Source organism: Schistocerca americana, chromosome 8, assembly GCF_021461395.2.
Source record: "Schistocerca americana isolate TAMUIC-IGC-003095 chromosome 8, iqSchAmer2.1, whole genome shotgun sequence".
Taxonomy (NCBI): domain Eukaryota; kingdom Metazoa; phylum Arthropoda; class Insecta; order Orthoptera; family Acrididae; genus Schistocerca; species Schistocerca americana.
Window position 1 is genome coordinate 111,264,578 of NC_060126.1, and position 20,643 is coordinate 111,285,220.

The following is a 20,643-nucleotide window of genomic DNA, read 5'->3' on the forward strand; positions in this document are numbered from 1 at the left end:
GGGGCTGAACAGATACTGCGGGGTCCGCGATTGATCCCAGTCTGGATCGAAGATTCAGGGGCAGGTGGATAGGCAGCGCGGCGGCACGGCCCTCTCCAGGTGGGGCTCTCGAGCGGCGGCAGAGTGTCTGCTAACGAAGCCGCGCCAGCGCTCCGCGCCTCCCGTCACGTCACGTCACGTCATATCACCTCGGGCCGCCGCGTCAGACGGCGACCGACACCCCGCGCTGTCGTCACGAGCGTGACGCCGGCTTGCCCGCTATTTGAGACGCGTCGCGCAGCGGCAATGCTCAGTCCGTGCCCGCCCAGGCTCACCATCACAGCGCCCGACCAGACCGACCAACAAGACATGGTAAGTACCAGCACTGTGCCTAGTCTATAAAGACGTGGAGACAGCAGGGTACGCACCACACTCACGCGCGCGCTCCAACCCCCCAATTTTCTAACATGTAGAATATCTTATTGCTGAACCTATCACGGGGCGAAAGTTCCAGCTTAAGGATTCTGCCATATTATTTTCAAAGCTCTGGTCTGGCCTAGTGAAGCAGTCGCGTATTCCTCCCTTTTGTGTAAAATCTGGTCCTTTGCTGGTTTATCCATTTCTTCCCAGGGTCGCGGACGCTCAGCACGAAGCTTTCAGAATTTTTTTTTTTTTTTTTCACCAAGTGTTGGACTGCTTGTGAGATATAAAAAATCAGAAAACTTCTGAAAGTCTTTTAATTCATATAGATGAGTTTTCCATAATAAGTTCACTCTGACTCAATTTTAGCTGGCCGGTGTGGCCGTGCGGTTCTAGGCGCTTCAGTCTGGAGCCGCGCAACCGCTACGGTCGCAGGTTCGAATCCTGCGTCGGGCATGGATGTGTGTGATATCCTTAGGTTAGTTATGTTTAAATAGTTCTAAGTTCTAGGGGACTGATGACCATAGATGTTAAGTCCCATAGTGCTCAGAGCCATTTGAACCATTTTTGACTGAATTTTTTTAAGCTAAACTTCACTGGGAGGAAATGGGTTAGTGATGCGCTTCCTTTACAACGTTGTGTTTTGACACACGTATCATAACAGAATGGTAAGTGAAGGTTTCGGACCGACCGGTGTGGCCGCTTCAGTCTGGAACCGCGCGACCGCTACGGTCGCAGGTTCGAATCCTGCCTCCGGCATGGATGTGTGTGATGTCCTTAGGTTAGTTAGGTTTAAGTAGTTCTAAGTTCTAGGGGACTGATGACCTCAGGTGTTAAGTCCCATAGTGCTCAGAGCCATTTGAACCATTTTGAAGCTTTCGGTATATTGACTGAATGACTAGAAAAATTCCTGTTTAGTTAATTACAACGAATTACCGATTGGGAAAGGGAGTAATTGAGCTGTGTTTCTTTTTATAGTCCTGTATTTCAATCTGTAAAAATGAAACCTTTGTAAGATCACTTTGTTGTCTGTCTATCAGTGTGTCTGTTTGTCTGTGTCCCCAACTGTTAAGAACCATTCTTCTTAGGAACAACTAGACGTATCGAGTTCAAAATTTGTGTCACATACTAAGGTCTACGTTTCCTTGGCGGTGTAAAAATTGTAAGCTTCTAATTCAGTGTAATTAAAATATACGGCCATTTATGTCACATATATTTATACTCGAAAACTCACTCATCAAAACCTATTTGGTATTTCCCCTTGATGTAGAGGGTTGGGTGGGGTTGTTTGGGGGAGGAGACCAGAAAGCGAGGTCATCGGTCTCATCGGGTTAGGGAAGGATGGGGAAGGAAGTTCCTTTCAAAGGAACCATCCCGCCATTTGGCTGGAGCGATTTAGAGAAATCACGGAAACAGGATGGCCGGACGCGGGATTGAACCGTCGTCCTCCAGAATGCGAGTACAGTGTGCTAACCACTGCGCCACCTCGCTCGGTCCTTGATCTAGAATCATGCAATTTTGCCAGAAGCAAGGTTTTGCAATACAAGTAAAGGGAAAAATCCGAAATCGTTATTTTGTAATTATGAAATACGAAAAAAATGTTTTTTTTTGTTATTTATGATCACAATTCAAACCTCAAATTAAACCATTCTCGAAAGTCTTGGAAGATATTGCCAGTATCAATATCGATAATAGACAAAAAACGACAAATTCCTCGATTCCCAGGATGGACGAACTGTCCATAAACATAGCCAAAGTGCGCGAATCCCATTCACTTCTTACTCTGTTTTCTCTTGTTTTATTGTATCTGACGACAGTCACTGGAGCATCACAATGCATGCGCCGCTGTTCTTCGAGGCTTCTTATGCTGAAATACCGATCTGGCGATGTTTGTAAAAGAGCCATTCAGCAAGTAAATAAACACACACAGTAAAACTAACGCCTAATTGAAATTCCTGTAAGTGTCAGTTGATAACAGTACTGAAAGTGTTAGTCATTTGTAATCCTAAATACTAAGGTCTTAGTTACTTTAGCACTCGAAGAAAGTACTTTTGCAGAACAACTTCGTGCGAGCCGATTTTTATTTTCGGAAAGTGTACAACCCTCATAAATATTCAGTCGGATTAACGGGCAATACAGCAGTAGTTACATGAACCGTGTGAATTTTTACGTGTGTTTACAAAAGGTTAAAAACTAGTCGCAAAACCTTAACCGACGAGCACCACTCTTAGCTGCCGGTAGCAGATCGACTTCGGCATTGCTGATTGGTACTGACTGATTTATGCCTGAATCCTGGCAACTTACAGTTGAACAAATTCCTGAAAAATGTCGGGTATGTGTCGACACAACTCATTCTATCACTCAAACCAATCTATATAAGACTCGGGTAAGGTAGGTTTCCTATGAGCTTACCGTTCATCACAAAGAACAGCGATTTCACATTTGCACCGAAAAAGAAAATCATTTCTGTTGCGAAGGTGATCCAGTTTTGGACAGGACTTTAATCTGTGATGAAGTCTGTGTAGGTCATTTTGTATCGGAGTTCTAGAGCCAAAAAGCAGTGGAAACACGGTGACTTCCTCGAACAGAACGCCACCATCTGATGTTATGGTCATGCTTCTCATCTGTTGGAGTGACAGTGGTCGAAATTCCTGTGATTTTTTGAAGGTGCAACGAGCTATAGGCAGCCTGTACTATAGACGTGACTGAGAACAAAGTCAACTCCTCGCTGAAGAACCGTAAGGGATGGTAGAGGAATGTCGTACTTCTTATTTTAGGCAATGCTCGAACTCGTACGGAAGAAGTGACGCTGAAAACAATTGGAAAATTGGGATGAGAGCTCCTACCTTATCCCCTCTATAGCTCTTAGCTTGCCCCTATGGATTTTTATCTATTTAGTTCCCTGAAAGAAGCTTTCCATGGCATCAGGTTCAACGACAACGATGAGGTCAAGAGAAAAAGTAAGGAAAAAAAACTGGTTTCGATATCACAGTAAAGAACTTTTCGCTGAGGGGATACAAAGACTTGTAAGAAGAAGGAACAAACGTATAGAAGTTGATGGGAATTACGTCTAAATATGGACAGGAATGGTATTGATTTTGTAAACCATTCTTACTATACATTTGTAAATAACAGCTAAACCGTTCATTTTAAAAATAAAACCATTGATTGTTCTTAGATATAAGAAAAGAAAAAAAAACAGAACGTTTTGGTTCGTGAATGTTTTATGCCTCAAATATAACGTTACAAATTCTAATTCCTCCATCAACTAGACATGTCGATACGAGCAGCATTTTCATTCATTACCATGTGTGTGGGCTTGACCATTCTTTGTCAGTTTGCTTCTAAATACGGTTTGTTACTTAGTTACGTAGACCGTATATCCATGTGCCCACTGCCCGGTTTTGCCAATTTGTTGTAATGGGTGCGTTGTAATAAAAACCCATTATGGACAAACTGTGAAATTGGATTGAACTGTAAAACGGCAGTGCAGATTGTTGGTCATTTGCTTTAGTTAAAATGTCCAAAAATTTTGCAGCGAATGATATACTGAGAACTATATTCTCCTTGCAGTTTCACTAAATCAAAGCATGCATTTTCTGAGATCGTAATATCTGAGCTCCGCTTAACACAACTGTCTAGCGAAATTGCTTGATGTGTTTGTTCACCGCAACTATCGAAGACAGTCAAAGGCAACAATAAAAAATGCAGCGCCTACTTCATGAGAAAGCAATCACTGCTAAGCAAATACAAAAATATATAGCCTCAAAATGAGATAACAGTTCAGAATATGTTGGTTTAACACAATAACATAGCATTTGGTAGTTGATGTGTAACTCAACTGCTTTAGCCTCAAAGAAACATTACCCTCTGACATACTTAGCATGTTGTCATTTGCTAATGTTGCCTGGAATACCCGTCTGTGGTGCCATTTTCTAAGGAGGATAGTTTCTGTTGCGCAGATATGCACTATAAGATTAATACGTGGCGTTAACCAACGATCATTTAGTAGCCTCATGTTTCAAGAGTTAAGCCTTTTTAAACACAACTTAGTAGCAGCACCTTAGTTCTGAAACGAACACAGTTACAAATAACGAGTGCTGGTCAAATAGAAATAGTACATTCACAAGTAGATTTGACAGCCTTCCTCAAAATAATTTTTCAGTAAAAACAAAAACCAGTTGTATTCCAATAAAAATTATTTAGCACATGAGTATGTAAAATGTTCATTAGATGACAAAATTGATTTTCAAAAAACAGACAGAACAATATTTCTGCTTGGAAATACTAGTTTTCCATACAGTAATGAGCGAGAGAGGAACCTCTGTCGAAGATATGTCACGATCTGCTTACTTAGTTGGCAAAAACTTCTCTTTGAAAGCTTGTATGACTCAGTGGCGTAAACCAGTGCATGCTAGAGTGGGCTAAACCAGCTCGACATCTACTACGCGGAAAATCTCTGGAATGACAGTCAAAACAAACATAAAAAGTGATGTGAAGAACAGTATAAAAACAAGTGCGAATGGACACTGACAACGGGAAGGTTGTAACAGCTGAAGAAATTCACACAGAGCTTACGCAGGACTGCTGGTGTACACCATATATCTTACACATCATGCACTCAATTATGCTAGCCAAGAAAAATTGCATGGTCAAATAGAAATAGTACATTCACAAGTAGATTTGACAGCCTTCCTCAAAATAATTTTTCAGTAAAAACAAAAATCAGTTGTATTCCAATAAAAATTATTTGGCACATGAGTATGTAAAATGTTCATTAGATGACAAAATTGATTTTCAAAAAACAGACAGAACAATATTTCTGCTTGGAAATACTAGTTTTCCATACAGTAATGAGCGAGAGAGGAACCTCTGTCGAAGATATGTCACGATCTGCTTACTTAGTTGGCAAAAACTTCTCTTTGAAAGCTTGTATGACTCAGTGGCGTAAACCAGTGCATGCTAGAGTGGGCTAAACAACCTCGACATCTACTACGCGGAAAATCTCTGGAATGACAGTAAAACAAACATAAAAAGTGATGTGAAGAACAGTATAAAAACAAGTGCGAATGGACACTGACAACGGGAAGGTTGTAACAGCTGAAGAAATTCACACAGAGCTTACGCAGGACTGCTGGTGTACACCATATATCTTACACATCATGCACTCAATTATGCTAGCCAAGAAAAATTGCATGGGCTTGGCTGATGGAAAACTTAGGCTGTGTACCTCCCATACGCAAACAGTTAAGCACATTCCTGTTAATCGAAATTCGCAAATCAGAAGAAATTGAGACAAATATGTTCCCCCATTCTGAAGATAGTTGGCAAGGTCACAGCTGACACACCAGAGATCGTCTTTCCATAAATTAACAACCAAAAGAGAAAAATGAAACTAGGCATGTCATGAGAATCGTGTAAGCTACTGCCTCTGAAATACCCACCCGCGTTACACCACATTTGTCATAGTGTAGATCTAATGCCACAAATCAGCAAAAGGATTGCTGAAACCAGATGCTCCAAGGTTCTCCACCGGTATCGATCGGTCTCGATATCCATAAACGAATGGCTTCGTGTTTAGACTGATGATGGGACGAGCGGCGCTGAAATACATTGCTAACTACAGATTCGAGATTTCACGCTAGGGAGAGGTCATGCACATTTTGATGAAGAAGTTAACTATAACAACTACGCTATTTCACTTGAATCTGCAGCTCTGCAAACCGCTGTGAAGTGCATGGTACCGGTTACGTCCCATTGTACCCAATATTAAGGTCTCTCCCCGCTCCATTTACAGGGTTATTAGTGTAATCTTCTCTTCGCTATCTACATCTACATCCACATCTACATACATACACCGCAAGCCCCCGTGCGTGGTGCAGGGTACCCTGTAACGCTACTAGTCAGTTCCTTTTCTGTTCCACTCACAGACAGAACAAAGGAAAGACAATTGTGTATAGCCGGCCGGAGTGGCCGTGCGGTTCTAGGCGCTACAGTCTGGAGCCGAGCGACCGCTACGGTCGCAGGTTCGAATCCTGCCTGCCTCGGGCATTGATGTGTGTGATGTCCTCAGGTTACTTAGGTTTAATTAGTTCTAAGTTCTAGGCGACTGATGACCTCAGAAGTTAAGTCGCATAGTGCTCAGAGCCATTTGAACCAATTGTGTATATGCCTCCGTATGAGCACTAATTTCTCGTACCTTATCTTCGTGGTCCTAATGCGATATGTATTTTGGCGACAGTAGGCTCGTTCTGCAGTCAGCTACAAATATCGTTTCTCCAAATTTTCTCATTATGGTCCTCAAAAGAATATCGCCTTCCCCCTACGGATTCCCATTTGAGTTCCCGAAGCATCTTGCTTGCTGTTCGAACCTACCAGTAACAAATCTAGTTTTCCCTCCCGCAGCGATACATAAGGGCTTCATTATATTCCTAGATTATTCTTTAAACTGGCTATCGAAACTTTATAAGTAGGATTCCTCGGGACTGCCATCTCAGTTTGATTGTGACGCTCTACCGTAAGTTAGAGAAACCTGTGAACGTTCGTGCTGCCCTTCCTTATTTAAGTTCAATGTCCCATGTGAGTGCTATTTGGTACGAGTCCCACACAACCGAGCAACGTTCTGGAAGGGATCGCAATAAACGGATTGTAACAATACTTAAAAAGTGTATTTTTTGCGCAAAAATACAATTCTTTAAATGGAACAATCCCTATTGACATTAAGAAACAAAAAGTAGGGTAAATTTTTTAAGGGTTTGCAGGGTCCTAGTGCGAGTCGTCTAGGAGATATCGTATTGTGCAACGTTTCCACAGCGACACTTGTTTGTGCCATTCAAGCTGCGCAGTTGCTAGGTACAATGATGTTACAGTATACTTGCTTACGGTGTACAGTCTACTTGCTTACGGTATACATTTGTGTTCCTTGAGCGCATTGCGACTTGCTAGGCAGTTAGTGTGTGACACTCCAAACAGTAGATCGTGAGTGGATGGGGGATTTACCAATGCAGATAAAGCCGACATGCTCATGGTGTATGGAGAGTGTAGTAAGAATGCAGTTCGTTCTTGTATGATGTATGCGGCAAGATATCCCAACAGACCTCAGCCATCTCGGCAATTATTTGTCAACTTCTTCAGTCAGTTACGTAACAGGTGTTGACAGAAGAGTGAGAAAGTAATACTCTTTCTGCTGTTGCAGTTGGTCCGCAAGTTAGCTCCCGCGCAATCACGCAAGGAAGTGGCATGACTCAAGAAACTGTCCTACACATTCTCGATTGATATAGGAACCATACCTATTTCATCTGTCTCCATAAACAGCTACATGGAAGCGATTATACAAATCGTGTCACCTTTTGTACATGTGCATCAAGACAGGATATTGCAGAAGCAGCACGTATCTTGTTTAGTGATGAAGCTGCATTTACAAATCATGGCCATGTAAACCGCCGAAACATGCACTATTGATCTGTTGGCAATCCCCGTTGGCTTCTTCAGGTGGAATGTCAGCGTTCATGGAGTGTAAACGCATGGTATGGGAAGTGAACCATCAGCACATAGGCCCGTTTTTCGCGGACGGAACATTGAAAGTGCACAGGTATCGCAGCTTCCTAATACACCATGTTCCGCGAATAATAGAAAACTTTCCTCTACAGACCGGGAGGAACCTTTACTACCAGCATGATGGCTCAGCGCATAGTACACGAAGTACTACACCAAATATTCACAAGTTGTTACTGAGTCGTCGGACTGGGCGCAGAGGACCTGTACCTCGGCCGGGCCCTTACCTGGATTTGACGCTTTTAGACGTTTTTCTGTGGGGAAGCTAAAAGAAGCTGTCTACAAGAACATTGCAACTGAATCCGATGATATGCAACGACATATTTCTTCAGCCTGCTGGGATATCCCCGCTGAAATGCTAACACGTGTGCAGACACGTTCAGTAGCAGACTAAGCGGGAGGGGGGGGGGGGGGTATGGCCACTGCCGGTGGTCATTTGAACACAACCTGTGATGGTCAGTTGTCTAGTTACTGTTCAGAATCCACATAACTAGTGTATTTACTTGCGTTGTTCTTTAGTGTGTGCTACCACAGGCATTGTGTAAGTATCTGTGTGTGAAATTTTCAAAGCACTATATCTCGTGAACGACTCGCACTAAAATCCTGCAACAACATCACTGAGATCGTAATTTATCCTGCTGTAGTATGTTAATGCCAATAGCTATTGTTCCATTTTAAAAAATTGTATGTTTGACAAAGAAAACACTTTCTACGTATTATTATAGTCTGTTAACTGGCTAACGATAAGGGCCGCTGACTACCAATCCATTCTGTGAAAAGCGCTTTCCATTTCTGCAATATCTGCGGTGCAAGTTTTAGATGAATGCCCTTTGTAAGCACCGACATGTAGACAAGAAGTCATTAGTGGAAACGTATCAAAATCCCTGCAGCAGTTCCTGGTTCAAAATGGCTCTAAGCACTATGGGACTTAACGTCTGATGTCATCAGTCCCCTAGACTTAGAACTACTTAGACCTAACTAACCTAAGGACATCACAACATCCATGTCCAAGTCTAGATTCGAACCTGCGAGCCGGCCGCAGTGGTCTCGCGGTTCTAGGCGCGCAGTCCGGAACCGTGCGACTGCTACGGTCGCAGGTTCGAATCCTGCCTCGGGCATGGATGTGTGTGATGTCCTTAGGTTAGTTAGGTTTAAGTAGTTCTAAGTTCTAGGGGACTGATGACCACAGCAGTTGAGTCCCATAGTGCTCAGAGCCATTTGAACCAACCGAACCTGCGACCATAGCGGCATCACGGTTCCGGATTGAAGCGCCTAGAACCGCTCGGCCACCGCGGCCTGAGACTATCCTTAGCATACATATAGGAAAGGTGACGCGGGACTCCAATTTATAATATGTATAGATGCTGTATACCTACCAATTACACATCGTTATGCTGTGTCGAATAACTAACGTACGGGTATTATGACATATCGTGATTTCCTTGCCGTGTGCAAGTAAACGGATCATAACTTCCTGAAAAGTTTAATTTTCCTATGTAATTACCGAAACTGCAAATCATTAACTTACCTCTCATTTCGCGAGAAGGAAGTAGGAAATTGCAACAGCTCAAAAATGTCTACAGGAAAAAGTAACTTGCTTGTCTACGTGGGCGGGAAACCGCTAAGCACTATATCCGCCGTAAGAAGCAAAGCCATTAGCAGTGAGGAACGAAGCAGATTAAACAGGGAGCTTCAGGTGGTGGTTATGTTTATGGACATGAAGTAATTCTACGTCAGCTGCTGGGCCACTGTTCCTTTATTGCGTCACAACTAATTTCGAGACGAGTGCTGTAACCCTTGACTGCTTGTCGTACGTTCCACATACAATGCAATACTGACATGCGCACATAGTAGCAAGATACTTGCCTCACAAAATCAAATTAACCGATTGTCTTAGGCACGGAAGACATGTCATTATGCTTAAACTGGACCGGTTTCTACAACAAAGGCTCTATTGTGAATGAGACCGCTCGTCTCGAACATAGTTATGGCGTAGTACTCAGTAGCCCGTAGCTGTCATATTCAGACATGGATCTGCAAAACTCTAACCAAAACGAAAAAAAGAATCATTTCTATGATAAGTCAAAACTCGTTGCAGCGAAACGTAAGTAATGTGTATCTGATGGTAACAAAACTAATTCTGGAAATCAGTAACAGAAATCCGCAGATTGCAAGTCACGCTTTCTTCACGCTCCTTTATAACTCGTCTCTGTAAAAAGGATTCTCTTTGGCCCAAACGTCAGTATTCCTAGCACATGAGCTGCTATAAATGGCACATTCATCTGAAAACATAACCTTGATACGGTTCACTACACTTGGAAATTGACTCAACGAAGCACCGCATGCAGACACGCGCTCATTCCGGTAGTACCGGATAATTCGTCTTCAAACGTCGGTCGAAAAGGTCTGACCTTGAGGTCTTTTTCCATGTGATCTGGTATTGTTGTCTTCGGCATGCCGAGTTCCGAAGCACGTTTACATGTAGACTTCATAGAGACTGTCTAATAGAAGCGGAGATTCCGGCACATGTTTCTTCTCAGGCCTTCTTCCTTCCTCTCCGCTGCTCTCTTTAACGCCGCGAAAAGCAAAAGCACGTCTTTACCAATCCAGAAGTGTCGACTTTCGCGATGGAGCCTTATTACACCTTTCCTAAAATGCTCCATCATCTTTCTCATTCTCCGCCGTGTGTGTTGGTCGTGCACCCACATGCTTGCCACTAAGCGCTCCACTGTAGTGTAACTATGACCAATTACATCTACCATGCCTACAAAAATGGTTCAAATGGCTCTGAGCACTATAGGACTAAACATCTGAGGTCATCAGTACCCTAGAACTTAGAACTACTTAAACCTAACTAACTTAAGGACATCATACACATCCATGCCCAAGGCAGGATTCGAATCTGCGACCGGTCGCGCGGTTCCAGACTGTAGCGCCTAGAACCGCTCGGCCACTTCGGCCGGCTCACCATGCCTACAGACTAAAACTTGATTGCCACTGTGAAAACATGTAAAAATGAATTCCAACGATTGATTCCAACAAATGATAAGGAATAACAGAGCTTCCATCATGCATATTAACATTTGATACTAAACAGGGGTTACAAGGATGCGGGAACTTTTCGCCCACCCTGTAGACAACAGAATCGTCCTCAAACAATTACTGATTCTGTCTGAGTTGTCAAGATATGGACAAGTAAATAGGAACTATCAGACGGCTGCGTTCTGCTGCGATGTATACGCACGAGGTCAGTCATATGCGTCACATGTAGCGCTCCGTTTCCCAGGCTCCGCTTGTTTATTATGCCAACAGCAGCGCACATGGCTGACAGATCGCACCCAAAGGTCACGCCCTGCCCATCTGTTGCCATGGTGACGCCGCTAAGTAGCCGTCGCCACGCTCGTGAATCGGAAGCGGACGTCTCACGGCCGGCGATCGGTATCCGGGAGAGGCAGGGCTACGCGGGTGTCGCAAAACAAGTGTCCGGTGTGCGCGCGATAAGGAGGTAGTGACGTAAACGAAACGCACCAAAAACAACATTGTTGCTGGGTGTTGCTGTTTCGTCCGACGTCATTAAGCAGAAAACCTTATGTGTCTTAACGAGTCGTCGACAAAACCTCATCAGAGACGGAGCAGAAGCTTGGTTTGAGGAAGAATACAGTAAGAACTGGTGTTACGTATAACATAAGTGCCTGACAAAAAGACTGAAGCACCCAGAGGACATGGTGGTATTTCAATGTAACTTGCTACTCGTACACACCGTCGGCGGGCATTTAAATAATTATACTTGCAATTCTCTGTGACAGAATCGTACCCAGCGTGCATCAGAGTTGTTCGTGTTTAGTGCTGCCACCAGACATTGTAGGGTCGTGAACAGCGTCAGGTGTTGAGAGATCCATGGGAAGGGCACGACGTGTGCTCGTGTGAGACAGCCTTAGCAGAACCTGACCGAGTTTGAAAGAAGCCTCATTGGCGGGCTGGTCGAATAGTGCAATATTCGCATTTCCGCGACATTTGGATGAGACAGTGACCCGATGCTGCAGGGCTTGGGAATGTGAGGGCGGATATTCTCGTCAATTTACCGATCGACCACGACTGACCATCACAAAGGAGGACTGCCATCGAGCACCAAGCACATTGTAACTCCTTCACATCTACCCCTGCCATCCGAGAACAGGTGATGGACTCCCTGCAACATTCTGGGTCAACCGGAGGAGATAAGAGGAGGGTAGCAGCAGCTGGGCTAGGAAATTACGTTCCCACGCATCGAATGCCGTTAACACCACAACACGAATGGCTATGTTTGGAGTGGTGCCGTGCCAGGAAGCATGGACTCCTGATGAATGGCTTCTCACTGTGTTTAGTAATGAATCGCGATACTGCGCTGTCCCGGATAAGCATTATCGGCGTGTACGGCGGCTACCTGGGCAGAGGTTCCGTTCTCTCAGTGTTTTTGGGAGACACAGCGGTATCACACTGGTGTCACCGCGTCTGACGCCACCTGGCGGTGGCTGAGGGAATTCTGACTCACAACGATATGTCACAGACATCCTACGTTCTCATGTAACTGTATCATGGTGCCATTTTCCAACAGGACAATGCTCGCCAAGATCCTCAGATATGTCCACGATATAACATGTTTGGGACCATGTCGACGTCAGCTCAGCCGACATCCAGTATCCAAAATATCAAGGAACAGTTACGAGAGTTGTGCGACACGAAGGTGAACGAAAGAGAGATGGAGGGTTCCCAGTCTCTAGAAAGATGTACTAGTGGTAGTCAGGTAATGATACGCGTCGGTGGTTGCCTCTCAACCCTCCAGCCATACACAGATTTACCTAGGGAAACATATAGCGCAAAAACATCTATGATTTTTAGTTTATTGCCTTTTGTTCCTTATGACCTTTATGGCATAAACTAGAACCTGTTGGTACTGTCTTTGTGTTTGGTTAGGGTAAATACAGGAAGTATAGTTGTAGGTAGAAGTCTCGCATTGGACGCGTGAAGTGTCAGATATAAATTGTAAAGAAATGTAATTACTAACTCTGTAAAGATAAACCATACAATGCCGGCCACGGATATCGCGACATCTCAAGGCGGTATGCATCAAACGTCAAACTGGCATGTAATGTATTCCGTGCTTGGGTACCAAAATGATTAGTATTTCAGGACAACTGTCCACTGCACGTAAGAGCAGCACCAACGAAGTACTGCATATAAGGAAAGATTATGCAGCGAGTTTCTCAGTTTAGAAATCGCTCTACAGCTTTTTTTGCTATCGAGAAATCGTGCTTTTCCTTGCGTAAGGAGACATGTGTCAGACTTCGACAGCGGTAGGACCGTGGCATACTGAAACTGCGATTTATGGTTCTGCTGTACTGCTGATCACGTTTGGTCGCGATCTTACAAATGTCAAGTGAATATGGAATAGATGTGTTCAGAACGGGCATGTAGTATCTCGACTCGACGCGATTAGCGCCCGAGAGGATAGAACTATTGTTACATAACCGTACAGCCACGCCACGTACCTCACGTCGGGAAAGTGATTTCCATCCAGCAAGATGACTAGCCATATGGACATTGCGACTACCTCTTGAGCACTAAGGACTATCAAAATGGCGAATGTTGTGGCTTCCCTTGATAAAGCAGCAGAGAAAAGCGTGGCGACAGTGCTGCGTCCAAAGGCAATATTGTACACAGGAGTCGTCAGACGGCTGCCGGTACTGCGAACAGAGTCACGACGGAAGTACTGGCGAATGGAGGCCAGACTGTAACTGCCCTTGTCATGCAGACCCAGAATGTGGCGTATTGGCATATGGTGCCACTTAAAACAAAACACAATAACCATTCATTTGGACAGCACGCCTACTCTCTAGCGTTTTAAGGCTAGTAGCTGTGCCCTATCTCCGATTCAACCATGACAGTCTTACAACAAGATAACGCAAGATCGGCGATGTCTCAGAACTCTCACTCATTGAAAACATGTGGTCGTGTGTCGCTGAGAGACTGCCACGCCTCCCCTCGTCAGTCGCTACCATTGGTGTAAACTAAGAGTTGAAACTGCATGGAATCACGTAACCTAATCTGTCATCCAAGATTAGTTCGAATCAGAGGTCAGCCGACTGAGAGAAGGTATGCTGCGAGAGGTGGTAGATCTGTGTACTAAATTTCTCACCTCACTGAGACGTAATGTATAACCACTGCATGCACCACTTGTATTTGTACAGAGATTATTGTCCACGCATTGTAACACACGTTCCTCCATTTGGGTTTACATAGACAGAGAAGGGCGTGGGGTGGGGGCTTGAATTTGGAACCGTCCAGGGTTAACAGCGACAGTCAGACACTGCATGCAGATTCTGTTTCACACATGTGACGACAGACTGCTGCCAACATCCAGTACGACGGTTCCTGTCTACAGCGAAAACGCTCTCGACACAGGCGTATATAATGTGTCTCCCATGTGGTGCACTGCCTTTGCTGACAAGACTTCCAACGAACCCTTCCACTTACCTTCTCGAGCGCTGATTTTGTTTGACGGTGCAATTTCATGTCGCTTCTTAATATACATTACTAAGCGACTACCTTGGAGCAGAGAACCGAGAGAATATCTAACGGCATCCAGCAAAAATTTGATTTCTAATATTTCGTATGAATAGTGACCGACTTTAAAAATTCAAAAAGCTGACATAATTTACTCATTGAGAGGTATAATCTCATGTGAATGGGTCAACACAGTAAAACAAGTATTACTGTTATAAACGGTGTACATCTCTTGAGGCAGTGTAACCAACCGCACGCAGATACCCAGACTACATTCTATCAGTATTAGAGAACGACAGTACGTAGTGACGTCAAAAAGCTTTATACATAATTTCAAATCTTTGCGAATCTTTTTCTCGCTGTCACCCACCATTCCCACAAAATGATAAACGATAGAATTTTATCGCTTTCTACATATTCGCTGTGCCTGCAGTAAAACTGCCGCATTAGACATCACGTTATAATTTATTACTTCTTTACTACTTGCTGTACTCGCTACACAATTTGCAGACAGTGTTCATATATATCACTGAATGTACCTGCAAAATTATATCACTGTGCGATACGTGGTTCGGGTGATGTCATCATAAACGTTGAAATGCCTGAAATACTAGTTTTTGCTTAAAAACCGAGACTAGACTCATCCACTGTTTCATAATGTATGCACATAGGAGCATCCAACAAACTGTAAACATAATTTCAAATCATTTCTAAACTTTTTCTCGATTGCTTGCTTCAGTCATTTTTAAAGTGATCAAAAGCTTTGAACTATTTTATACATGGGCGTTCGACTGTTTAAAAGATCGGAAGTCTGCTGGCTACCTCTAAATGCAATGAATGCCTGAAACTCCTGTTGAAACAGACGCTCATTCAAGACTATGAACGCCATTTCTGCAATGAAATGTAACCGCACCCACTGAACATGACCCATTAATAAGGCTATCTGACTGCTTTAATGAAGCTTCGGATATGGCAAAATTTTCACAAAGCGCAACGGAAAGAGGGTGGAGGGGAGGGGGGGCGAAGTGAAGCGGAGGCAGGGATTGCTCCTGCTCGGAAGTAGTTCAGAATGGTTCAAATGGTTCTGAGCACTATGCGACTTACCTTCTGAGCTCATCAGTCCCCTAGAACTTAGAACTACTTAAACCTAACTAACCTAAGGACATCACACACATCCATGCCCGAGGCAGGATTCGAACCTGCGACCGTAGCGGTCGCTCGGTTCCAGACTGCAGCGCCTAGAACCACACGGCCACTGCGGCCGGCTCGGAAGTAGTAACACAGAAATGTAAATTGGTACATTAACTGTAAACACCATACCATACTCGTTCAAGTGTAGTAGGTTCAACTTTTAAAGCACAAATATCTATGTCATTTGTGACCTAAGCTGCTTGAAACCCTGTAAATCTGGTGTGACAGAAGAAATGTTCCTTTGACGCTGTCTTTACCGCCGTGTGTCTCGAAGTGCTGCATTATTTGCGGAGATGTACAATTCCCACAGAAGATGATTACATCCCTTACGTGTTTATGTTCCATTACCTCTTAATTCATTGTAAAAAGAATAGCACTAGTACATTTTTATCAAGAAAATTTTAAGTATCCGGTTAGATTAGAAAACAGTGGTGGAAGTACTGAACAAAGGAATTTGTGCAAGATAATAAATTCACAAAGACCAAAAGGTATGAAATATTTATTATAATGTTTCGAAGGAGATCATACACACAAATAGTGTTACAAGCTTCTAAAACACGGTCTTGTGAGTGAGAGAAACTATTTATAAGTCACCTGAATTTACGAACAGTTAAATGACAAACAGATACCGATCACTACAGGTTCTGATGAGACGGAGAGAGAGCGCGGAGGCGTTACGCTCCCCACAGCAAGTTCGAATGCAAAATGTAACGTGAAAGGAAAATCAATTCTGCATAACAATAAAGAATACGTAAATTGCAAATACGAAAATGCTATCTGAATACACGTCACTTGCTGCGATCCCACCGTCTTCCTGACAGTTGGTAGAATAGCCCTATTCGAAAACACGAGATAGTGTCTTAAGCACGTCCGTTCGATGTGCTTGCCAGGCACCCGAGCGGTTTGCCATCAGCGGTACGACGCTTTCAAACCGAATTATATCCGCACAGTGCTCTAATTGCCCGGCAGCGGTCAAAGCTTCTGTGAACCCCTTAAGCCCACGTCTAAAGTGGCACCGACATCAGTGGAATCGTGCGACGACCGACGTCGGCCTATGACAGCATATCCTTTGAAGCCAGTACGTCAGCAAGTGTGCGGTCGCAATGCAGCTGACCTCATCGCCCGAACGTACAGACTTCGGATGACAATTGTAAAATTCAAATCAGTTTGTTTCCCGATGGTCCCGTTACTTTCTGGCACACAACAGTGCTGTTGGTTCAGTCTATTATACGATTTATACATGATGAGAGAGTACTAGGTCCTAGGTTCCTTTGGGAAGCAGCCTTATTTATATTTTACATTTACGTACTATATTCTAAAATGGTTCAAATGGCTCCGAGCACTATGGGACTTAACTACTGTGGTCATCAGTCCCCTAGAACTTAGAACTACTTAAACCTAACTAACCTAAGAACATCACACACATCCATGCCCGAGGCAGGATTCGAACCTGCCAGCGTAGCGGTCTTGCGGTTCCAGACTGTAGCGCCTAGAACCGCTCGGCCACTCCGGCCGGCCGTACTATATTCTGTTAGTCTGTTAAAGGTGGTGGCCAACTGTGTATGTGCAAAGATACTCGGCGTGGCCGTGTCTTACTTTACACTATACGATGTGTTTCAGTTGTTTGACGAAAAGTGAGGAAGAGAACCAAGAATATTTTTCAAACTTCTGCACATCTCTCTGACTGTGATTGTAATGAAGACACTTTACTAATTACAGCACGCACAGACGTATATAAAGAAACGTTTTTCCCTAACTCTGTCACAAACCAAACCAATAGAGACCATAGTAGGCACCATGTAGCACCTTAAAAAGTACCCGCTGCCAGGCTCCTTTTTAGATATTCGCAGAATACTGATATACGTGGGTTGGAACTTTAATAGTGGCAAGTATTTATTTACAATTTACACAAAACAAATACCTGTTTCCAAATTTTACTGTCCTTCAAACTAGACACCAGCATTGTGTATAGCCCGGAGTCACGACGTGGAAGTCGTAGGTTACCCTCAGCAGCGTCAGTTGTGTTGAAAGTTCGAGTCGTTGTTGTTGTTCTTATTGTTGTTGTTGTGGTCTTCAGTCTGAAGACTGCTTTGCTGCAGCTCTCCATGCTACTCTATCCTGTGCAAGTCTCTTCATCTCCGAGAAAGTACTGCAATCTACAGCCTTCTGAATCTGCTTAGCGTATTTATCTCTTGGTCTCCCTCTAGGAGTTTTATCCCCCACGCTTCCCTCAAGTACTAAACTGGTGATCCCTTGAGGTCTCAGAATATGTCCTACCAACCGATCCCTTCTTATAATCAGTTTGTGGCACAAATTTCTTTGCTTCTCAATTCTACTCAGTACCTCCTCATTAGTTACGTGATCTACCCATCTAATTTTCAGCATTCTTCTGCAGCACCACATTTCGAAAGCTTCTATCCTCTTTTTGTCTAAACTACTTATCGTTTCACTTCCATTCATGACTATGCTCCACACAAATATCTTCACAAAAGACTTCCTGACACTTATATCAACATTAACAAATTTCTCTTCTGCTTAAATGCTTTTCTTGTCGTGGCCAGTCTGCATTTCATATCTTCTCTACTTTGGCCATCATCAGTTGCTACGCAAATAACAAGTGTCTCGTTTCCTAATCTAATTCTCTCACCATCACCTGATGTAATTCGATTACACTCCATTATCCTTGTTTTGCGTTTGTTGATGTTCAGCTTATATCCTCCTTTCAAGTCACTGTCCATTCTGTCAGCTGCTCTTCCAAGTCCTTTGCTGTCGTTGACAGAATTACGATATGATCGGCATTTTTATTTCTTCTCCATGGACTTCACTGCCCACCCCAAATTTTTCTTTTGTTTCATTTACTACTTGCTCAACGTACAGACTGAATAACATTTGGGATAGCCCACAACCGCGTCTCTCTCCCTTCTCATCCACTGCTTCACTTTCATGCCCCTCGACTCTTATAGCTGCAGTCTGGTTTCTGTACGAGTTGTAAATAGCCCCACGAATTTCAAAGAGAGTATTCCACTTAAATTGTCAAAAGCTTTCTCTAAGTCTGCAAATGCTATAAATGTAGGTTTGCCTTTCCTTAACTCGTCTTCTCTGAGCAGTTGTAGAATCAGTATTGCCTCACGTGTTACTGCTTTCCTCCAGAATCCAAACTGATCTTCCCACAGGTCGGAATCTTCCAGTTTTTCCATTCGTCGGTAAAGAATTCTTGTTAGTGTTTATCAAACATGATGTATTAAACTAATAGTTTGGTAGTATTCACACCTGTCAGCACTGCTTTCTTTGCAACTGGACTTTTAAGTTCCTTTTGAAGTTTGAGGGTATTTCGATTGCTTCGTATGTCTTTCTCGCCAGATGAAAGTTTGGTCATGGCTGACTGTTCCAAGGCTATCAGCAGTTCTAACGGAATGTCGTCTACTCCCGGCGCCTCGTTTCGACTTAGGTCTTTCAGTGCTCTGTCAAATCCTTCTCGCAGTGTAATATCTTTATCTCATATTCGTATATGTCCTATTCCATTTCTATAATACTGCCATCAAAAACAACTTTCTTCTATAGATTCTCTGTGTCCTCCTTCTACCTTTCAGGTTTCCCTTCTTCGCTTAGGACTCGTTTTCCATCAGTACTCTTGACATTCATGCAGGCGATTGTCCCTTCTCAAAAGTCCTACCTTTAGACTGTATCAATTTTTGTCCTAGTGGTATATGCTTCTGCATCCTTACATTTATCCTCTTGCCATTCCTGCTTAGTCATTTTTCACTTCCTGACAATGTCATTTTTTAGACGTTTGTATTCCCTTTCACCTGCTTCATTTAGCGCACTTTTATATTTTCTCCTTTCATCAATTAATATCTCTTGTATTACTCAAAAATCTCTACTAGGTCTTGTCTTTTACCTATTTCATCCTCTACTGCCTTCAACATTTCATCCCTCAAAGCTAGCCATTCTCCTTCTGCTGTATTTCTTTCTCCCATTCTTGTCAATCGTTTCCTAATGCTCTCTCTGAAACTCCCTACAACCTCTGGTTCTTTCAGTTTATCCTGGTCCCATCTTTTTAAATTCCCGCCTTTTTGCGGTTTCTTCAGTTTTAATCTACAGTTCATAACCAACAGATTGTGATCAGAGTCCACGTCTGCCCCTGAAAATGTCTTACAATTTAAAACCTGGTTCCTAAATCTTACCATTATATAATCAATTTGAAACCTTTCAGTGTCTCCAGGCCTCTTACACGTATACAACCTTCTTTCATGATTCGTAAACCAAGAGTTAGCTATTATTAAGTTATGCTCTGTGCAAAATTCTGCCAGGCGACTTCCTCTTTCCTTCCTTACCCCCATTCCATACTCACCTACTACTTTTCCTTCTCTTCCTTTTCCTACTATCGAATTCCAGTCCCCCATGACTATTAAATTTTCGTCTCCCTTCACTGTCTGAATAATTTCTTCTATCTCATCATACGTTTCTTCCATCTCTTCGTCATCTGCGGGGCAAATTGGCATGTATACTTGTACTACCGTGGTAGGCATGGACTTCGTGTCTATCTTGGCTACAATAATGCGTTCACTATGCTGTTCGTGGTAGCTTACCCGTGCTCCTATTTTTTTATTCATTATTAAATCTACTCCTCCATTAGCCCTATTTGATTTTGTGTTTATAACCCTGTATTCACCTGACCAGAAGTCCTGTTCCCCTGCCACCGATATTCACTCATTTCCACCACATCTAAGTCTAACCCAGTCATTTCCCTTTTTGAATTTTCTAGCCTACCTAGCGAATTAAGGTATCGGACATCCCGTGCGCCGATCCATAGAACGCCAGTTTTGTTTCTCCTGATAATGACATCCTTCTGAGCAGCCCCTGCCCGGAGATCCGAATGGTTGACTATTTCACCTACAGAATATTTTACCCAAGAGAATGCCATCATCATTTAATCATACAGAAGACTGCATTCTC

At 43.4% G+C, this 20,643-nt stretch overlaps 1 protein-coding gene across 3 annotated transcripts in view; it reads left to right on the plus strand.

Moving 5' to 3' along the window:
* Positions 1 to 203: 203 nt before the first annotated feature.
* The window catches only part of LOC124544875 (calmodulin-like), a 209,968-nt gene continuing 189,528 nt past the window's right edge, over positions 204 to 20,643 (plus strand). The window contains exon 1 of one of the 3 annotated variants that reach the window (XM_047123592.1): positions 204 to 351. In XM_047123592.1, the coding sequence (XP_046979548.1) occupies positions 286 to 351 (66 nt within the window). In that variant the 5' untranslated portion in view covers positions 204 to 285. The remainder of the gene's footprint in view (positions 352 to 20,643) is intronic. The other 2 variants (XM_047123593.1, XM_047123594.1) reach the window with 2 other exon arrangements.